At 37.8% G+C, this 17,731-nt stretch overlaps 1 protein-coding gene across 3 annotated transcripts in view; it reads right to left on the reverse strand.

Annotated features, from left to right (window-relative positions):
• Positions 1 to 17,731, reverse strand: part of SOAT1 (sterol O-acyltransferase 1) — a 47,810-nt gene that overhangs the window by 13,924 nt on the left and 16,155 nt on the right. For all 3 annotated transcript variants that reach the window (XM_059674766.1, XM_059674768.1, XM_059674767.1), the window contains exons 3-4: positions 11,146 to 11,204; positions 2,323 to 2,468 (exon numbers count right to left, since the gene is read on the reverse strand). In XM_059674766.1, coding sequence (XP_059530749.1) covers positions 2,323 to 2,468; positions 11,146 to 11,204 — 205 coding nt within the window. The remainder of the gene's footprint in view (positions 1 to 2,322; positions 2,469 to 11,145; positions 11,205 to 17,731) is intronic.

A 17,731-nucleotide genomic window follows, 5' to 3' on the forward strand; every position in this document is an offset into this window, starting at 1 on the left:
ATCGCAGAGAATACGAGACAGAGGCAGTGGAACGATGGGGCGAAGAGCATGGACTCTGGGTTCAAATCCCCACTGCGGAATCCCGGACAATTAACTGCTCGCTCTGTGCTGGTTTCCTAATCTGTACGAAGCAGATAATTACACTACCTACCCACAGGGTCAGTGTTTGGTTTAAATGGAAAGCACTCAAGTGTCAGTGTCAGTATAGTCTTAAATGAAGGATGCACATTTGTTATAAGCCACTTAAGATGAAAGAACCCACCCTTCCAGTGGTTAAATAATACGCCCAAGGAGAACCAAGATGGCGGCATAGGTTAACGCCGGAGTTTGCTGCTTTGAACAACTACTTCAAAAGTGAAACTAAAACACGGAAGGGACATCACCCAGAACCACAGGAACGCTGGCTGAGTGGAAGTCCTACAACTAGGAGGAAAGAGAAACGCATACGGACACTCAGAGGAGGCGCAGTGCTGAAGTCAAATTCTGAGGTGCGGAGTGCGCGGAGTGGGCTGGCGGCGGAGGGCGCGGTTGTTGTTTTCAATCGGGAGGGAGTCGCAGACTCTGAGCTCCAGATCCGGGCGAGTCTTTAGGGACCCAGACTCAAACGGGAGAAGCGGGACTGTCTGGCTTCGGTCAGAGCGAGTGCAGCTTTCTCTCCGAGCTTTGCAGCGGGTGCTGGGACTCAGAGAGACAGAGCCCCTGGGGACAGGACTGAGAGCCGCCATAACTGCTCTCTCTGGCCCACCCTGTTGATCCTGTGCGACCCGCCCTGCCCACGCCCTGCACAGAGGCATTTGCCGGATAGCCTCAGGCAAAGGCTAGATTAGCACCTCCCTAGAGGACAGAAGTTCTCTCACTGCTGACACAGCTGATTCTCATAGCCACTTGGCCTGGAGGTCAAACCCTCCCTGGAATTAGCTACAACAATCAAGATTTATCTATAAGACTGCAAACAAAGACCACTAGGGGGTGCACCAAGGAAGCATAACAAAATGCGGAGACAAAGAAACAGGACAAAATTGTCAATGGAAGAAATAGAGTTCAGAACCACACTTTTAAGGTCTCTCAAGAACTGTTTAGAAGCTGCCGATAAACTTAATGAGATCTACACGAAAACTAATAAGACCCTCGATCTTATATTGGGGAACCAACTAGAAATTAAGCACACACGGACTGAAATAACGAATATTATACAGACGCCCGACAGCAGACCAGAGGAGCGCAAGAATCAAGTCAATGATTTGAAATGCGAGGAAGCAAAAAACATCCAACCAGAAAAGCAAAATGAAAAAAGAATCCAGAAATGCGAGGATAGTGTAAGGAGCCTCTGGGACAGCTTCAAGCGTACCAACATCAGAATTATAGGGGTGCCAGAAGATGAGAGAGAGCAAGATATTCAAAACCTATTTGAAGAAATAATGACAGAAAACTTCCCCCACCTGGTGAAAGAAATAGACTTACAGGTCCAAGAAGCGCGGAGAACCCCAAACAAAAGGAATCCAAAGAGGACCACACCAAGACACATCATCATTAAAATGCCAAGAGCAAAAGATAAAGAGAGAATCTTAAAAACAGCAAGAGAAAGAAACTCAGTTACCTACAAGGGAATACCCATACGACTGTCAGCTGATTTCTCAACAGAAACTTTGCAGGCCAGAAGGGAGTGGCAAGAAATATTCAAAGTGATGAATACCAAGAACCTACAACCAAGATTACTTTATCCAGCAAAGCTATCATTCAGAATTGAAGGTCAGATAAAGAGCTTCACAGATAAGGAAAAGCTAAAGGAGTTCATCACCACCAAACCAGGATTATATGAAATGCTGAAAGGTATCCTTTAAGAAGAGGAAGAGGAAGAAAAAGGTAAAGATACAAATTATGAACAACAAATATGCATCTATCAACAAGTGAATCTAAGAATCAAGTGAATAAATAATCTGAGGAAAAGAATGAACTGTTGATTATAATAGAATCAGGGACATAGAAAGGGAATGGACTGACTATTCTTGGGGGGGAAAGGGGTGTGGGAGATGTGGGAAGAGACTGGACAAAAATCGTGCACCTATGGATGAGGACAGTGGGTGGGGAGTGAGGGCGGAGGGTGGGGTGGGAACTGGGAGGAGGGGAGTTATGGGGGGGAAAAAAAGGGAACAAATGTAATAATCTGAACAATAAAGATTTAATTAAAAAAAAATAATAATAATAATACGCCCAGGGCAACACAGGTGTGCATCCAGGCATTTTTACCACAGTCCACATTGTAACCGCTGAGCTACACTAGAGCAGATGTCTGCATTAAAAGAATGTAATACTCATACTTACTTAGCTCTATGGTTGTTCGCTCCAAGAACAGAAAAGGATGTGAGCGCACACCCACCACTGTCTAATGAGACTGACTTTTCAATGAGATTGGTCACAAAATCATCAAAGTGAGTGCCAACTTCCTTCATAAAATATGGCTTCAATTCCTAGAATTTTAAAACAAATAAAGGAAAACATTAGAACACATGCTTATGGGATACTAACATTTTTCTAAAGTGTTCTCTTAAACAGAGCTGGATCAAAGAAATCCATTTTAAGTGACTTCATAGGAATAAAAGCAGAAAAATTATTTCTATAGCTGACCTGTAGTTTCAGAAATGGCTACAAAAAAAAAAACAAAAACAAAAAAAAAACACCAAACACACTGCCGAAACCGGTTTGGCTCAGTGGATAGAGCGTCGGCCTGCGGACTGAAAGGTCCCAGGTTCGATTCCGGTCAAGGGCATGTACCTGGGTTGCGGGCACATCCCCAGTAGGAGATGTGCAGGAGGCGGCTGATCGATGTTTCTCTCTCATCGATGTTTCTGATTCTCTTTCTCTCTCCCTTCCTCTCTGTAAAAAAAATCAATAAAATATATTTAAAACAAACAAACAAACATAATTCATGTCTTTAAAAAAATTTATACCATTTTAAGCATAAATCAAGATAATCTTCTACTAAATGAACTATAAATAATAAAAACAAAATAACAGAAGTGATAAAAATGACATTGATTAAGGTATTACATATGTGTCCTTATCCCCTCATTGCCCCCCTACCTCCCCACTCATGCCCTCACCCCTCTGGTGTCTGTATCCATTGGTTGATCTCTCCCCCTTACCTCCACCCTCCCCTACCTTCCTTCTGAGGTTTGACTTCAAATTTTTATCTTGAAAACAACAATAAAGATCAGCATTATAAAATTTTAAGTCCCCTTTCTTCTCAAGCAACCCCTACATGCAAGTACCTGCTATTTATATTTTAGATTATGTCACTTCTGTACATTACAGACATTTATATGACAATATTTATTCCTAACTCCATAATTATATGTTTACCTAACCCTAACACATATTTTTGTAATGTAAGATTGTTACACATTTTGGTCCAGACTACTTTTAACATCCAGTTTTTGAAAAGTATGAAACAAACAAATATTTCTTCAGATTATAATAGGTCACCTACTGTGAATGCTCAAATTATAAATATCAGTATTTTTAAACTGGCAGGACCCATCTACATAAAAGTAAACAAAGTGTTATTTTTCTAATTCTTCAATTTAAAAAACACTCTTTCCTTTAATTAAATTATTTAGACTAAACCTAAAATATCTGAAGTAGCATTTTCCAGGTTCTAGAGTTTGACCATATCCTTTATAAAAGTAAAGTAAAGATGTCCGGCCAGTGTCTCTCAGTGGCTGAGCATCAACCTATAAACCAGGAGGTCACAGTTTGATCCCTGGTCAGGACACATGCCTGGGTTTCGGGCTCGATCCCCAGTAGGGGGCGTGCAGGAGGCAGCCAATCAACGATTCTCTCTCATCATTGATGTTTCTATCTCTCCCTCTCCCTTCCTCTCCGAAATAAAAAATATATACTTTTTTAAAAAGTAAAGATATCAGTGTACCAATGGAACTACATATGAAGGCTTTTTAAACTGTCTCCCACCGTTCCCAAATACCTTGTGGGGCCCAAGTAGTGAGACTACACTAAGATGTCACCTTTCACAAGACAGCTGATGGAGATGGGAAGTACAGTACACAGAAGAGTGTGGCCAGAGCAATATAACCATCAATGAAGACTCAAAGAATATATAGTCCAGCAAACAAAGAAACAAGGATGAGACGATTAGAAATGTCTTTTTAAGCTGGAACCTTGATGAAGCAATAGGACTTAATTTTAAGTGAAAAGTGGCAGAAGACAGTGTGATAAAAAGCAGAGAAATAGGAAAGTATAAGCCAAAACAGAAAATATGAATGATGTAGGCTGATTTTAAGGGCAAAATATAAAAGTATGTTCCCTGGAAGAAAAAATAGTTTTTATAAAATTATTTTCCCATATTAAGGTTATCTAATAAGTACTTTATTTGCTCCTTTTGCTTGTTCCATTTCAATTAAACGTCCATCTTCATTTGAAATTTTTCAATAGGATGTTTCCCTGACCAAAAAGAAGCAATGCCCCCTCCCACCAAAATGACATTAAGAAAAAAAGTTCTTTTCTCATTTAATTTCTAGAATTGGACCGGTTAACAAATAGAGGGGATTTTTTTTTCCAACTACAAAAATGTCCCATGTAGAAATACACTAAAAGGGAAAGAAATCATTCATTCCACTAAGTTCTGGGTACTGGGTACTGTTCTGGGCTCTGGAGATATACAACAATAAACAAAATCTAGTCCCTGTGCTCATGGAAATTACAGAACATATAGTATGCCAGACGGTGTGATGCAAAGAAATAAAGCAGAGGGGTGATGGTGGTGGGGTCTTGTTTTTCATAGAGAAATCAGGGAAAGCCTAAAGATTAGATAACATATGAGAAGACTTGAAAGTTTAAAGGGCAGAAGTTAGTCGGTATCTGTGGAAAAGTACTAGGCAGAATACTCTCCCCCTCTCCCACTCTCCCCCCTCTTCCCTCCCTCCCCTTTTCCTTCCTTTCTTTTTAAAAAGCAACAATCTATTTATTGATTTCAGAGAGGAAGGAAGAGGGAGAGAGAGAAAGAAATATCAATGATGAGAGAGAATCATTGATCGGCTGCCTCCTGCACACCCGCTACTGGGGATCGAGCACACAGCCTGGGCATGTGACCTTGACCAGAATCGAACCTGGGACTCTTCAGTCCGAAGGCTGATGCTCTATCCACTGAGCCAAACTGGCTAGGGCTACTGTTTCTGTTGGTGTGTTTTTTTTTAAATATAAAAAGCCCTGAAGCAGGAACACCCTTGGCATGTTCCATAAATAGCAAGAAGCAGTACTTAAGCAAAAGAGTGATAAGAAGTGAGGTCAGGAGAGAAGGGGGGAGGGTAGAAGGAGGTCTAAACCATGTAAGGTCTTAACACTTTACCCCTGACTCACATCAATCTGTCTATTGATATTTACTCAGCTTTACCCTTTATTCATATCAATCAGCCCACTGATATTTTACTCAACAGTAAAAAAGGAGCTGGAATCTTGAGAAAGGCAAGCTATTTCTTTCAGCAGGCTTCCTCATACTTTGGAACCAGTCTCTTTTCCCATTTTAAGTATTGGGTTAAGTAGACCATAGCATGAAGAAAAAAAACACACCATAATGAATGTTCTGTAAGTGTCAGTACAAACTGCTAAAATCAGATCCTATTCCACCCAACTCAAGTTGAATAGAGTAGTCAGCTCCTTATGGCACAAGGTCTTGTGCCTTATTTACTAACTGCCCACAAATAAGCCTTTACCATACATTTCAAAGCACATGAAACTTCAAGTCACGTAGTAAGAAAACCTACAGCACTCTGCTTATCCTCATCCTTCTTGTCAATTGTACCCTTTTCTTTTCTCTTTCCTCCTATTCCTTCCCTTTCCCCTCATACTCTAGAACTCCCACCTTTTCTTCTTTTACAGTCATCTGATGAATAAGGGTATCCCTGGATATCCCAACTCACTATCTGAAGTCAGGGACCAAACAGATTTGGATAACAAGGACTACTTCTATTATTCAGCACCTATGGTGGTGAACAAGATACACACAGCCTGCTCTTACACAGCTCACTGTCTATATCAACGAAGACATAAATTGTTAATGGTGTAGTGAATGCCACAAAGAACACTTCAGCGGGGTAGGAGAACCAAATAAGAAATAAATATCAAAATCACAGGCATCTCAATAGCATGAGGGCTAGTAGAAGGTGGAAACAAGTGTTAGGTCTCCTTGTAACTTTCAGAAACTCTGACTCCAACCTCTGACTTATCAGAACACTGCTTGGGTATGCTGAGCTAAAAAAGTTCCTATTTTAATATTAATTCATGTCTTTTATTCCTGAAATAAAATTTATATGTGAGTAGCACATAAATCTATACTTGAGCTAGTAAAGCAAAAGATGTCTTTAGAGCTAATAATAAAGTAGTAAAAAAGGTATGAGCTTTCAGCCAGGGAGACCTTCGTTCAAATTCTACCTCTACCACTTGTTTTGTGACCTCAGGCAGGTTATTTCACTTTTCTGAGCAAAACTGAGATAAATGCCATCTAAAATGCTAAACTGTTGTGTGAGCTTTTTAAAAAGCCCAAAACAAAAATAACATGCAAAAGCGCACAGCACAGTACCTGACATAGTTATCACTCTGTAGGTATGTATAGCTCCAACCCCTTCCCACTCAGTCAGAGCTAGCCTCTTAAGACAGAAACAAAACAATGCACAATAAAAACTTCAGGTAAGCCAATTCTGTCATTTCGGGCTATTACTATTAAAAGGTAGCTATTTAAATCCACCACATTTCAATGCCTTCCTTCTCTGAGGAACTACAGTTGATAGAAGCTGCTGCTAGTGGGAGACAAGAAAGAATGCTTCCGAGACACCATTAAATTTCTTTAGCCTCCTCCTTTCACCTCTCAAATACAGTGCTGGTGAGAATAAAGAGGGGATACAGAAAAACACGGTAGAAGAAACGCTCCACTCTGCCTTCTTCTGAGCCTTCCAGTAGCATGGAAGTGGCTTCAATTAGAACTCGAGAATGTGATCACAGTAAGTCTAAGTAATGTCTAATATCAGTAACCTGGAAAGGAAGCTGAAAGTAACAGGCTTTCTACTTTGCTTTTCTCCCCAATCTCATCTCTACTAATATTAATTTCACCCAACCCATGGACTGTCTCATCATGACAACAGATGGACAGAAGAACAATGGAAGATAGGCAGTTAACTAGAAACTAGAAAAGCAGGTGCACAGGTAATTTATTAAATAGAATCACTGTATTTTAGAGCTCAAAGAAACCTCATTTTTTTAAATAAGCAGCTGAAGTGCACAACTTAAGATTCTAAGAATGGGGAACAACCACTTCGAGGCAAAGAACTTCTGGTTGGAACATACAGTGAAGGCACAGACGCACGAGTGACCAGAGATGAACACAGACAAACAGGGTCTAGGGCAGGGGTGGGCAAACTTTTTGACTCGAGGGCCACAATGGGTTCTTAAACTGGACCGGAGGGCCGGAACAAAAGCATGGATGGAGTGTTTGTGTGAACTAATATAAATTCAAAGTAAACATCATTACATAAAAGGGTACGGTTTTTTTTTTTTAGTTTTATTCATTTCAAACAGGCCGGATGCGGCCCCGCGGGCCGTAGTTTGCCCACGGCTGGTAGGGACTAGGTCACTTAAGCCTTTTTAAGAATTTTCAATGCATCCCAAGGGCAACTGGAAACCAATGTTTTAAGCATACGGTTATACACATGTTCAGACTTGCATTTTAGAAAGATAACTATCCTAAAAGGGGTCTAAACAGAGGTTATTTTGGAATAAATCTTAAAAAGAGAAAAAAACAGGGGCATTTATGGATAAAAATAACCCTTTCAAAGGCACAGAGGCATAAAAAAAATTTTTTTTAAGTAAGTTGAGAGAAAGAAATACACAGTAAAAATGTATACTCTGGCCCTGGCTGGGTGGCTCAGTTCCTTGGAGCATCACCCTGTACACCAAAAAGGTTGTGGGTTCGATTCCTGGTCAGGTCACACACCTAGATTGTGGGTTTGATCCCTGGTTGAGGTATGTACAGGAGACAACCAATTGATATTTCTCTCTCCCATTGATGTTTCTCTCTTTCCCCCACCCTCTAAAATCAATTTTTTCATAAGAGAAATAGACTGGCACTATCCAAAAACCTCTTTTTAGAAGACGTTCTTTGAACAAGTGACAAACCATGAAGGGAAGTCTCATCTGCAGGCATGACATCTGCGTCTTACTCATTACAGTTTGCTCTTTTAGTGGTTGGGCAATCGCATGAGGTAACGATGTGAAAAACAATAGTACTTGAAATGCTATATAAGAAGCAAATGAAATATGTTGCAACAAATATATATTTTTAAGAAGTAGAAAGAGGAAGTAATTTTTCATTCATTCAATTTTCATATTATGCTAACATTTCCTCTATGAAATTGTGTACATTAATAAAAGTTCTACAAATATTGATAGTAAAGACACTTCCCTTACCCTTCTCAACATATTCACTTTTCTCTGGAACCTGTGCTCAACGTGAGAACAGTCATCCAGGGTCCAGGCCAGAGCTGTACTATATGGGTCCTGCCCTTCTCGCCAAAATCCAATTCTCTCATAAATCTGAAACTCTGAGCTTGGAGAGAGTGACTGGAAATCTCATTAACTGAAAAATTCAGGAATATCTCAATTAAAAATCCTTAAAATCATTTCCCTTCCCAAAACCTGGATGTCCAACTTCTCCCAGGATTCTACAAGATACATTAATATCAAATATGCTTAAATTTAAGCCAAAGTAATTTTCTGTTATTTGCAACCAAAAGGAAATAACACAATGTTAAAACAAATAATTCATCTATTAACATAAGTTGGTTGGGACTTAAATCATTTGAATTTCCCTTGAACTGTTCCAAGGTCTTTTAAGTTTTGTTACAACACAATTCTCAGGATTTCACAAGGTCGTGGCTCAGGGTTACACAATGTTGCATAATCCCAATAGCACCATATTTTTTTAAATTAAGTACTTAATTTTTTTATAAAAGTATTTAGACCTAGAAGTGGTCTTCAGAGATTCAATCAGTTGAACCCACTAGTTTCAACCCACTAATGTCATAATCTCTTTCATTCCTCTTCCCTTCAGACTAAAAAGCTCTGTATTTGACAATCTTCTTCACTGCTTTCCTTACTATGAGCTCCTCTATGTCTATATATAAATTTTCAGGATTTTTGTAGGTTGCCAGTTTTAGCAACTACAAATATAGGAACACCCATATCAATTTGATAAACAGCAAATAACCTTTCCAGTCTGTCTCGAACACTGCATGATGACTCGAAAACTACTTGCTGTTTACCTGAAATTCAAATTTCATTAGGCAGACCGTATTTTATCTAACAACTCTAGTTCTGTGGAGCTGGAAGAGCTGCCCAATAAGATCTACAGACTACCCATTCCCTTTACAACAGGAAACAGTGAATTAGGAGCTGAAGTTTAAGTTAGCTACACAATTATGACACAGAATGTTACTGCTAAAGGGGACCTCAGAGACAGCTAGTACAATAGTCTCACTTTAGAGATTAGGGGAAAATTGTCCAATAAAGATGAGTGACAACTGGGTTGCCACAAGAACCAACCCTGTGATTAGAGGTTTGGAACTTTCAGTCCCATCACTACCTCCATAAAAACTCAGGAAGCCAGCTTGTGAGCCCTACATGCTAGGGAATCAGACTGCTTCCACCTGCCAGGCCCGAGCACCCTAAGGACAGATATTCCTTTGTTCAGGACCTCGCCCCGTATCTCTTCATCTGGCTGTTGATTCCTATCTTTTTAATGAATTGGTAATCTAGTAGTAAACCGGTTTTCCTGCGTTCTGTCCCTCATTCTAGCAAATTTATCAGACCCAGGGAACCTCTGATTTATAGTCAGTGGGTCAGAAGTACAGGAGACAACCTGGACTTGAGACTGGCATTCTGAGTTGCAGGGGAGGTTTGGAACTTCCAATCCACAGCCAGATGTCAGAAGCACAAGTAACCTGAGCTTGCTTCCAGCATCTGGAAGGGAGGGCAGTCTTGTGGAACTGAGTCCTTTACCTGCAGAATTTGATTTTTATCTCCAGGTAGACAGTATCAGAATTTAGTTGAATTCTTGAGACACCCTTACTGGCACCCAAGAAGTGCTTGTTAGCGTGGAGGGAACCTACACTCCCATGTTAGAACTGGGTCCAAGAACCCCATATAAATATGATGCTAAAAAATAAAAATTTCTAAATTTGTTATTCTAAATAAGTGCATATGTACATGCATGCACATGTAACTAAATTAATAGATAAGAACAGGGCTATTTCATCTATAGCATTGGATATTCAGATATTCATGTTGGCCAATAAATTCTTAAAGTAATCTCAGAAAAAGGGGAGGCTGCCTTGAAGTCAACTTACATTCATGCACACACAGTATTTTTTAAAACTGTTCTTTGTCCTCCAGAATTCCCTGAGGGAACCGCTCAATTCTGATTTACAGACTGCTTGCCCAGCTTGAAATGGCTCCACTTGGTTGTTTTTGAATTGATATTTTCCCTACATCCCTAACAGGGAATCTGCTTCTGGATTCAGATGGATCATTTACTGGAAGCCTGTGATTTCTATGAACCTTGCTACTTTCACAAAATACCTACACAGATAGTCATATAGAAATTCAACTTTAACATGCTTCACTAAAACCAAGTTTTGCTGGTCAAAGTCAGAAAAATGACAGTGACGGATGGGATAGAAAAGAGCAACCTGGTTCTTATATAGAATGACAAGGTAGCAGACCTTATGCTCCTGCTCCACAGAAGGACAGACAATGCTAACTGGTAAGAAAGATAAATAATTCTTTAAAGACTTTATCATTAAAAATTTACTAAACAAAACTCTTTACCCTAACACTCTTTTTTTTTTTTTCAGAGAGAAAGGAAGAGTGAGAGTGAGATAGAAACATCAATGATGAGAGAGAATCATTGACTGGCTGCCTCCTGCAGGCCCCCTACTGGGGATCAAGCCCATAACCTGGGCATATGCCCTTGACAGGAATCGAACCTAGGACCCTTCAGCCGGCAGGCTGACACTCTATCCACTGAGCAAACCAGCCAGGGCACACTCTACATTTTTGTTTCTGGAAGAGGGAGTTACTTACCTCTGCCTCTGCTGTCAACTGTTTCTTCTTTGCAATTAACTCTTTTATGTCAACCCGGCCTAAGGAAAAAAAAGTAGCTTTTAAGTTGATGGATACCAGCACAATTTTTTCTTTTTACCAGCACTATTTAAATCATGAAGTTGAAAACCAAACAAACAGAAAGGATGACTAAGTAAATAAACTACAGTACTACCACAAAACATGACAGCTCTTGAAAATGAAGCATGAGTAATATAAACAGAAGGAAATTTATATATAAAAATGCTAAGTAGAAAAACCAAAACTACTATATGTATACACAGTAATTACAACTATATATTAATCATATAATGCAATAAGATACAATTCTGACAGCATGGGAAATTAGATTCTCTGAGTGGATCCTGCAACTGTGACTAATAAAATGCACAAGCAACATTAAAAAATAGATAAATTGGACTTTAATATCTTTAAAAAAACATATATTTTTTTGCTGCAAAAGACAGGACACTATCAAGAAAATAAAAAGCCACAAAATGGGGGTGGGGGGGGCGGACTTGAAAATATAATCAGGATCTTGCAGCCATAATATATAAAGAATCCTTACAACTCAAATATAAAGACAAATAATCCAATTTAAATATAGGCAATGTATCTGATCAGACCCTTTTCCAAGAAAGATATAGAAATGGTCAATACAACTTGAAAAGATGTTCAACATCACTGGTCATCAGGGAAATGCAAATCAAAACCACAGTGAAATTTCACTTCCTATGCACTAGAATGGCCATAATCAAAAACACATAAGTATTACCCAGCTGGCATGGCTCAGTGATTGAGCATGGACCTATGAACCAGTACGTCACAGTTTGATTCCCGGTCAGGACACATGCTGGGGTTGCAGGCTCGATCCCCAGTGTGGGGCATGCAGGAAGCAGCTAATCAATGATTCTCTTTCTCAACATTGGTGTTTCTATCTCTCTCTCCCTGCCTCTCTGAAATCAAATATATATATATATATATATATATATATATATATATATATATATATATATATATATATAAAATAATATAAAATAAGCTCTCGTTAAAATTTTTTTGAATAATTCTTGAAGAAATCATAGAATGGCTTTGCTTTCAGCTCTGCTGGGTCCCCAGCTGCACTGCACCGTTTCCAGGACTGGCTCAAGGAAATTGGGACTCTAGAAACCGAGGGCTATAACTCCACACAAATAAAGCTTTCTGCCACATCTCATCCTCCCGTGGGGGCCTCTGGAAATTCCCACTAGCAACAAAGAAATTCCACCCGTGCAATTCTCTGATCACACTAGCAAAGCGATTTACACTTCCCATCTTCACTTTCTCACTAGCTATTCATTCCCAACCTATTTCTGCAACTCTTCTCCTTCAGGGGTTACTATGGAGCCCAAATTTCTAAATCTTCATCCTCATTAAACCTGCTACAAATGCCAACATTTATGAACTATTTATCACGCATCATCTCATTTATTCTTTATAACAACCCAGTAGATAAAGCAAAAGAGTTGGTTTCATATCTATTTTAAAAAATGAAGAAACTAAGAATCAAAGAAATGAAAAAACTTGACCACAAGTCACATAGCCAGTAAGTAACTGAGCAAAGAAGTAAAACTAGGGGTCTCTGTGCCCTAGTCATGCATTGTGCATCATAAAAAAGTTAAAAATAAAAACAATCAAGGCCTGTAGTGACTGAATTCCTAACGATGACTAAAGAGTACTAAGCAGTGACTAATAACCACTTCTTCGTTTCAGTTATTTTAACAAACATATTCTTTGTCTCCTTGTAGCAAGTACAGAATTAGCTAGTGCGTAGGCACTAACAGGTTTTTATTGCCTAGAAGTTCAAACTCATTTTAAAATCCTAATCATTTTCTTAAAAACTCTCAATAAGTATGCCTTAGAACAGAGATTTTTAACCAGTATGCTGCAAGAATTTCTAAAACATTCAATATTTGACTATTTAGTCAGAGGTACTGACCTCTTTTCCCTTAAATTGTCAAATTAAAAAAAATAAAAAGCCAACACAACAGTAACCATCCAGTGTGAAAGAATAAAAATTATATCTATTTTTTGTCAGATAAGCAAAAAATGTATTTTTGGTGTGCTGCAAGAATTTTAGTAATTACTTAATTTGTGCTGTGGTATGAAAAAATGTTGAAAATTGCTGCCTTAGAAGGTCATCCCAGTCTCGCCTTGCCCTCCAGAGATATCAGTAATCTAAGAGTCACATGGAAAGGTACTTTTATGTCCAGATAAAGAACTATTGGATTTAGAACTATTCCTTGAAAGATATTTATCTATCTTTAAAACAAAAAAGGGAGATAAAATGGTTCTAGTCTATCACCTTTTATTGCTCCACTGACCTCAAAAACCTTCTAAAAATCTCAACTAATCACATGTCTGTGTGACCATAAAGAAATGGATTCTGCCCTGACCGGTTTGGCTCAGTGGATGGAGTGTCGGCCTGCGGACTCAAGGGTCCCAGGTTCGATTCCCGTCAAGGACATGTACCTTGGTTGCAGGCACATCCCCAGTAGAGGGTGTGCAGAAGGCAGCTGATCGATGTTTCTCTCTCATCGATGTTTCTCTCTATTCCCTCTCCCTTCTTCTCTGTAAAAAAATAAATAAAATATATTAAAAAAAATGGATTCTGAACTAGAAACAGGATCAGTATACAAATATTCATACAGAAAAGAAGAGTTAATAGATGACATTGAAACAACTTAGCTAGCCATTTTGAAAAACTATACTAGAGATCTCTAACACTTATTATTAAAAATAAATTTCAAATGGATCAAATATTTGAATCTGAAAAACCTAAGTAAAAAATTTGTCTTCCTTTTTCATAATCTTAGATGATGTATAACATGACAAGAAATCTAAAAGCAATAAAATATGTGATTGATAAAAACTAAATGTGGCAAGGCACACCATAAGCAAAGTCAAAAAACATATAACAAGCTAAAAAATATTCACAGTACATAATAATCAGAGGATTAATTTCCTTAGTAGAGAAGAGCTCTTTAAAAAAAAAGAAAAGTAATAGCCACCAGATAGGGAACAAAAATGGGCAAAGGACATGACCAGAGCTTTTAAAGAAAGAAATATATAGTCAGTAAGTATATTTTAAAAGTCCTCTACCTCACTTATAATTTATGAGGACAAATTTATGCTATGTGTTTTACTCCCATAAATTGCAAGTTTAAAAAAAAAATTGGTGAAGACACATTGGCAAGAGTATGGGGCAATAATATAGATGGGAATGTAAACTGGTGTAACATTTTGAGAAGTAAATTTAGTAATATCTTAATTTTAAATGCAAAAACTCTTTGACTCAGCAATTTCACTTTTAAGAATGTATCCTACAAGTACACTAGCATAAGTAAGCAATGATACTGTTTCAAGGATATTCTGTACAGCACTATTATAATACTGAAACCCTGGAAATAACTTAAATGCCCATCCATAAAAATAAGTTAAATAAATTATCAAGCATTTGTGCAACAGAAATACTACACAGATACTTTTAAAAGAATAACACTTATATACATAACCTGAATAAAAAGATGTCTAAGACTTACTAAGTTTAGAAAAAGCAAACTGCAGAAAATATTCTAAACACAATGCCACACGTAGGGAAAGAAACAAAACATGACTACTTAAGGAGAATTATTACTTAATGACTTTCTATGATGCCTGCATTTTTAAATGAGTATATATTACTTTAAATTTAAAGATTTATAAGCATATTTCAGCATTTTTTTTTAATGAAACCAAAATATCTTGCATTTCTTGAATAAGGACTATGAAGAGAAAATAGCCCCAGTATTTAGCATGAGGACAACAAATTGAGATTTTAAAAGGGTAATGTGAATATCTACAAAAGCAATAAATGGAAATACCAATCACAATTGGCCTATAACTTTTTCAAAGCTAAAAACAGATTTCTATTCTGTAATCAAAATAAATCCAGGAACTATATTACTCAATCAGAGTTAACTTTGGTTTATTTTTCTTTTATCACACACCTGTATCAACTGTGTGGGTTATCCACACAGGGGTGAGCAAAAGTAGGTTTATAGTTGTGAGTATGCAAAACAGAGTTAATAAAACTATTGCAATAATCATAACTTGTGTGTCTCTTTCCATACAAATAACTGTACACCTACTTTTGCCCACCCCTGTATATGCAGTAAGAGAATTAGCCTTAGTATCACTAAACTATAACATCATATGATCCTATTTTTAAATCCAAAGAGAGAATGTCTGGTAGAAATATTAAAAGATTTCATGTAAAAAAACAAACAAACAAAAAGATCTCATGTAGATTTTAATTCTTAGTTGATTTATTATATATATAGCAGAGAACTGTAAAGCTACCTAAGGATCTGGGACAGAGAGCTGCAGCACCATCAAGGAGAAGATAAAATAATACCTTAATGAACCTATGATATGTTTTGCTTAATATCATATTGCAAACAGTGCTTTCACACTTGCCCTCCTTTGTTCTGCAAGAGGAAATCTAAGCACTGACAGGCTATAAGTCATCCACTATGTAGGCAGTCAGTCATGACTACACACTCAGTTAAGACTTCAAGCCCTACCTTCTCACTTCCTCCTGGCCTTTCCCATTTTGTCTTTTTATCTATGAAAACAAAACACAAATCCATCTGTACTACTCCCCCTGCCCCCAGCAATCCTCTCTAAAAGTAAACAAAACACCATACACATAATCTATATTGTCTTAAACTCCATGCCTTTGCGAACTCCTATCTTCTGGCCTGAAAGCTCTCTCCCAGTCTCTTGTTCAAAGGCCAAATTCTACTTCTGTGAGACTTCCTTCCATTCTAAAGCAAGGTACCTACCCTCACCCTATTGGTCTCCTACTCCATTTAGTTACTATAATTTACTTAACTCCTATTTATAACATAGGACTGCTTTCTGTTTTCGTATCGTATTTATCTGAACTATTAGCAAACTTGGTACACTGCCTTATACACACATAGATCAAAGGTGCTTAAGGACACTAGACTAACCTGAAGGCAGTACCAGGCTTTAATCTCAGATGCATGTGTTGCATGTAAGGGCATAATCAAATGACAGCTAAGACCAATTCTTATTCTAAGTGCCTAGAATTCCAAGATTTAACTTTTGATAAAGTTATTAAAATTAGATTCCAGAATGTTCTTTGTTTTACTATTGATTTTAAGGAGAGAGAACACTGATTTGTTGTTCCACTTATTAATGCATTCAATGGTTGTTTCTTTTATGTGTCCTGACCTGAGATCAAACCTTGGCATATCAGGACAACACTCTAACCAAATGAGTTATCTACCCAGCCAGGGCCAACAATGTTCTTGATAAAACAATGAAAAGATTAAAAAGTACAAGCTCTTTCCTCAAACATTTTATCCATACATTTTTCTCGCAACTACACCTTTAAAAACTGTCATAAAGTGAACTATATTAATATTTTCCCCATTAGAAAATTGTTACAATTTATGATTATATTCCTGCCCCGGGTCTTGGCAACACGTGGAGATAAAATCGGGAAGAATATCTCATTAGAAGCAAAACATATCATAGACTTTCTTTCAAAATAGTCAAATTGTACCTCATGCCCGATTATTTAAAACTGAATGTACCCATTATGCCTGGGCAAAATTGTACCCAAATGATTTTTTTTTTTAAAGAAGCTTTTGTGGGTTTTTTTTGTTTGTTTTTATATATATTTTATTGATTTTTTACAGAGAGGAAGGGAGAGGGATAGAGAGTTCGAAACATTGATGAGAGAGAAACATCGATCAGCTGCCTCCTGCACACCCCCTACTGGGGATGTGCCCACAACCAAGGTACATGCCCCTGACCGGAATCGAACCTGGGACCCTTGAGTCCGCAGGCTGACGCTCTATCCACTGAGCCAAACCAGCCAGGGCCCCAAATGATTTTTTTAGCAACTCTCTAGAAGACAAATTTGCCTCAAATACATTTCACCACAGAAAACAATAATCACTGACAATATTTTGTAGGCCCTCTTAAAATGTGAAACCTTTATGGGCTGATTTTTTAGCATAATTCTTTTTTTTTAAAGTTTAAAAAGCTGTCAAAGAAAGTATCAGCTAATATCTTCCATTTCTTTTGACTAATCTTCCTGTAATGAGCTAAAACATTCAATCTCCTTCTTTTGACCTTAAAAGCTATAAAAAGTATTAATTAATGCTCAGTAACTTTATTTCTGCTGGTAACTATGTTACCTCTCATTGCACAAAGCATTTTTCAAGTTAGTGAAATTTTTCATCTCTCAGAATACCATATAATTTACTCAAAAGGTTACATCATCAACGATTGAAAAAAGTTTGAAGCAACAGGTACTCCCATAATGCCACTGTGAGTGCAATATTTCCAGAGGACAATCTGGCAATCTCTACCAAAATAATCTTATAATATGCATCCCCTTTGACCTAAAAACAATTTCTAGGAATGTATGCAAGGAAAAAAATCACAACCATTTGGACTTTTCCTTATCTGCTTTTCCTAAAACAAACATGCTTTTGCCTTTATACTAAGG

The sequence above is a fragment of the Myotis daubentonii genome, chromosome 18, assembly GCF_963259705.1.
Source record: "Myotis daubentonii chromosome 18, mMyoDau2.1, whole genome shotgun sequence".
Classification (NCBI taxonomy): Eukaryota; Metazoa; Chordata; class Mammalia; order Chiroptera; family Vespertilionidae; genus Myotis; species Myotis daubentonii.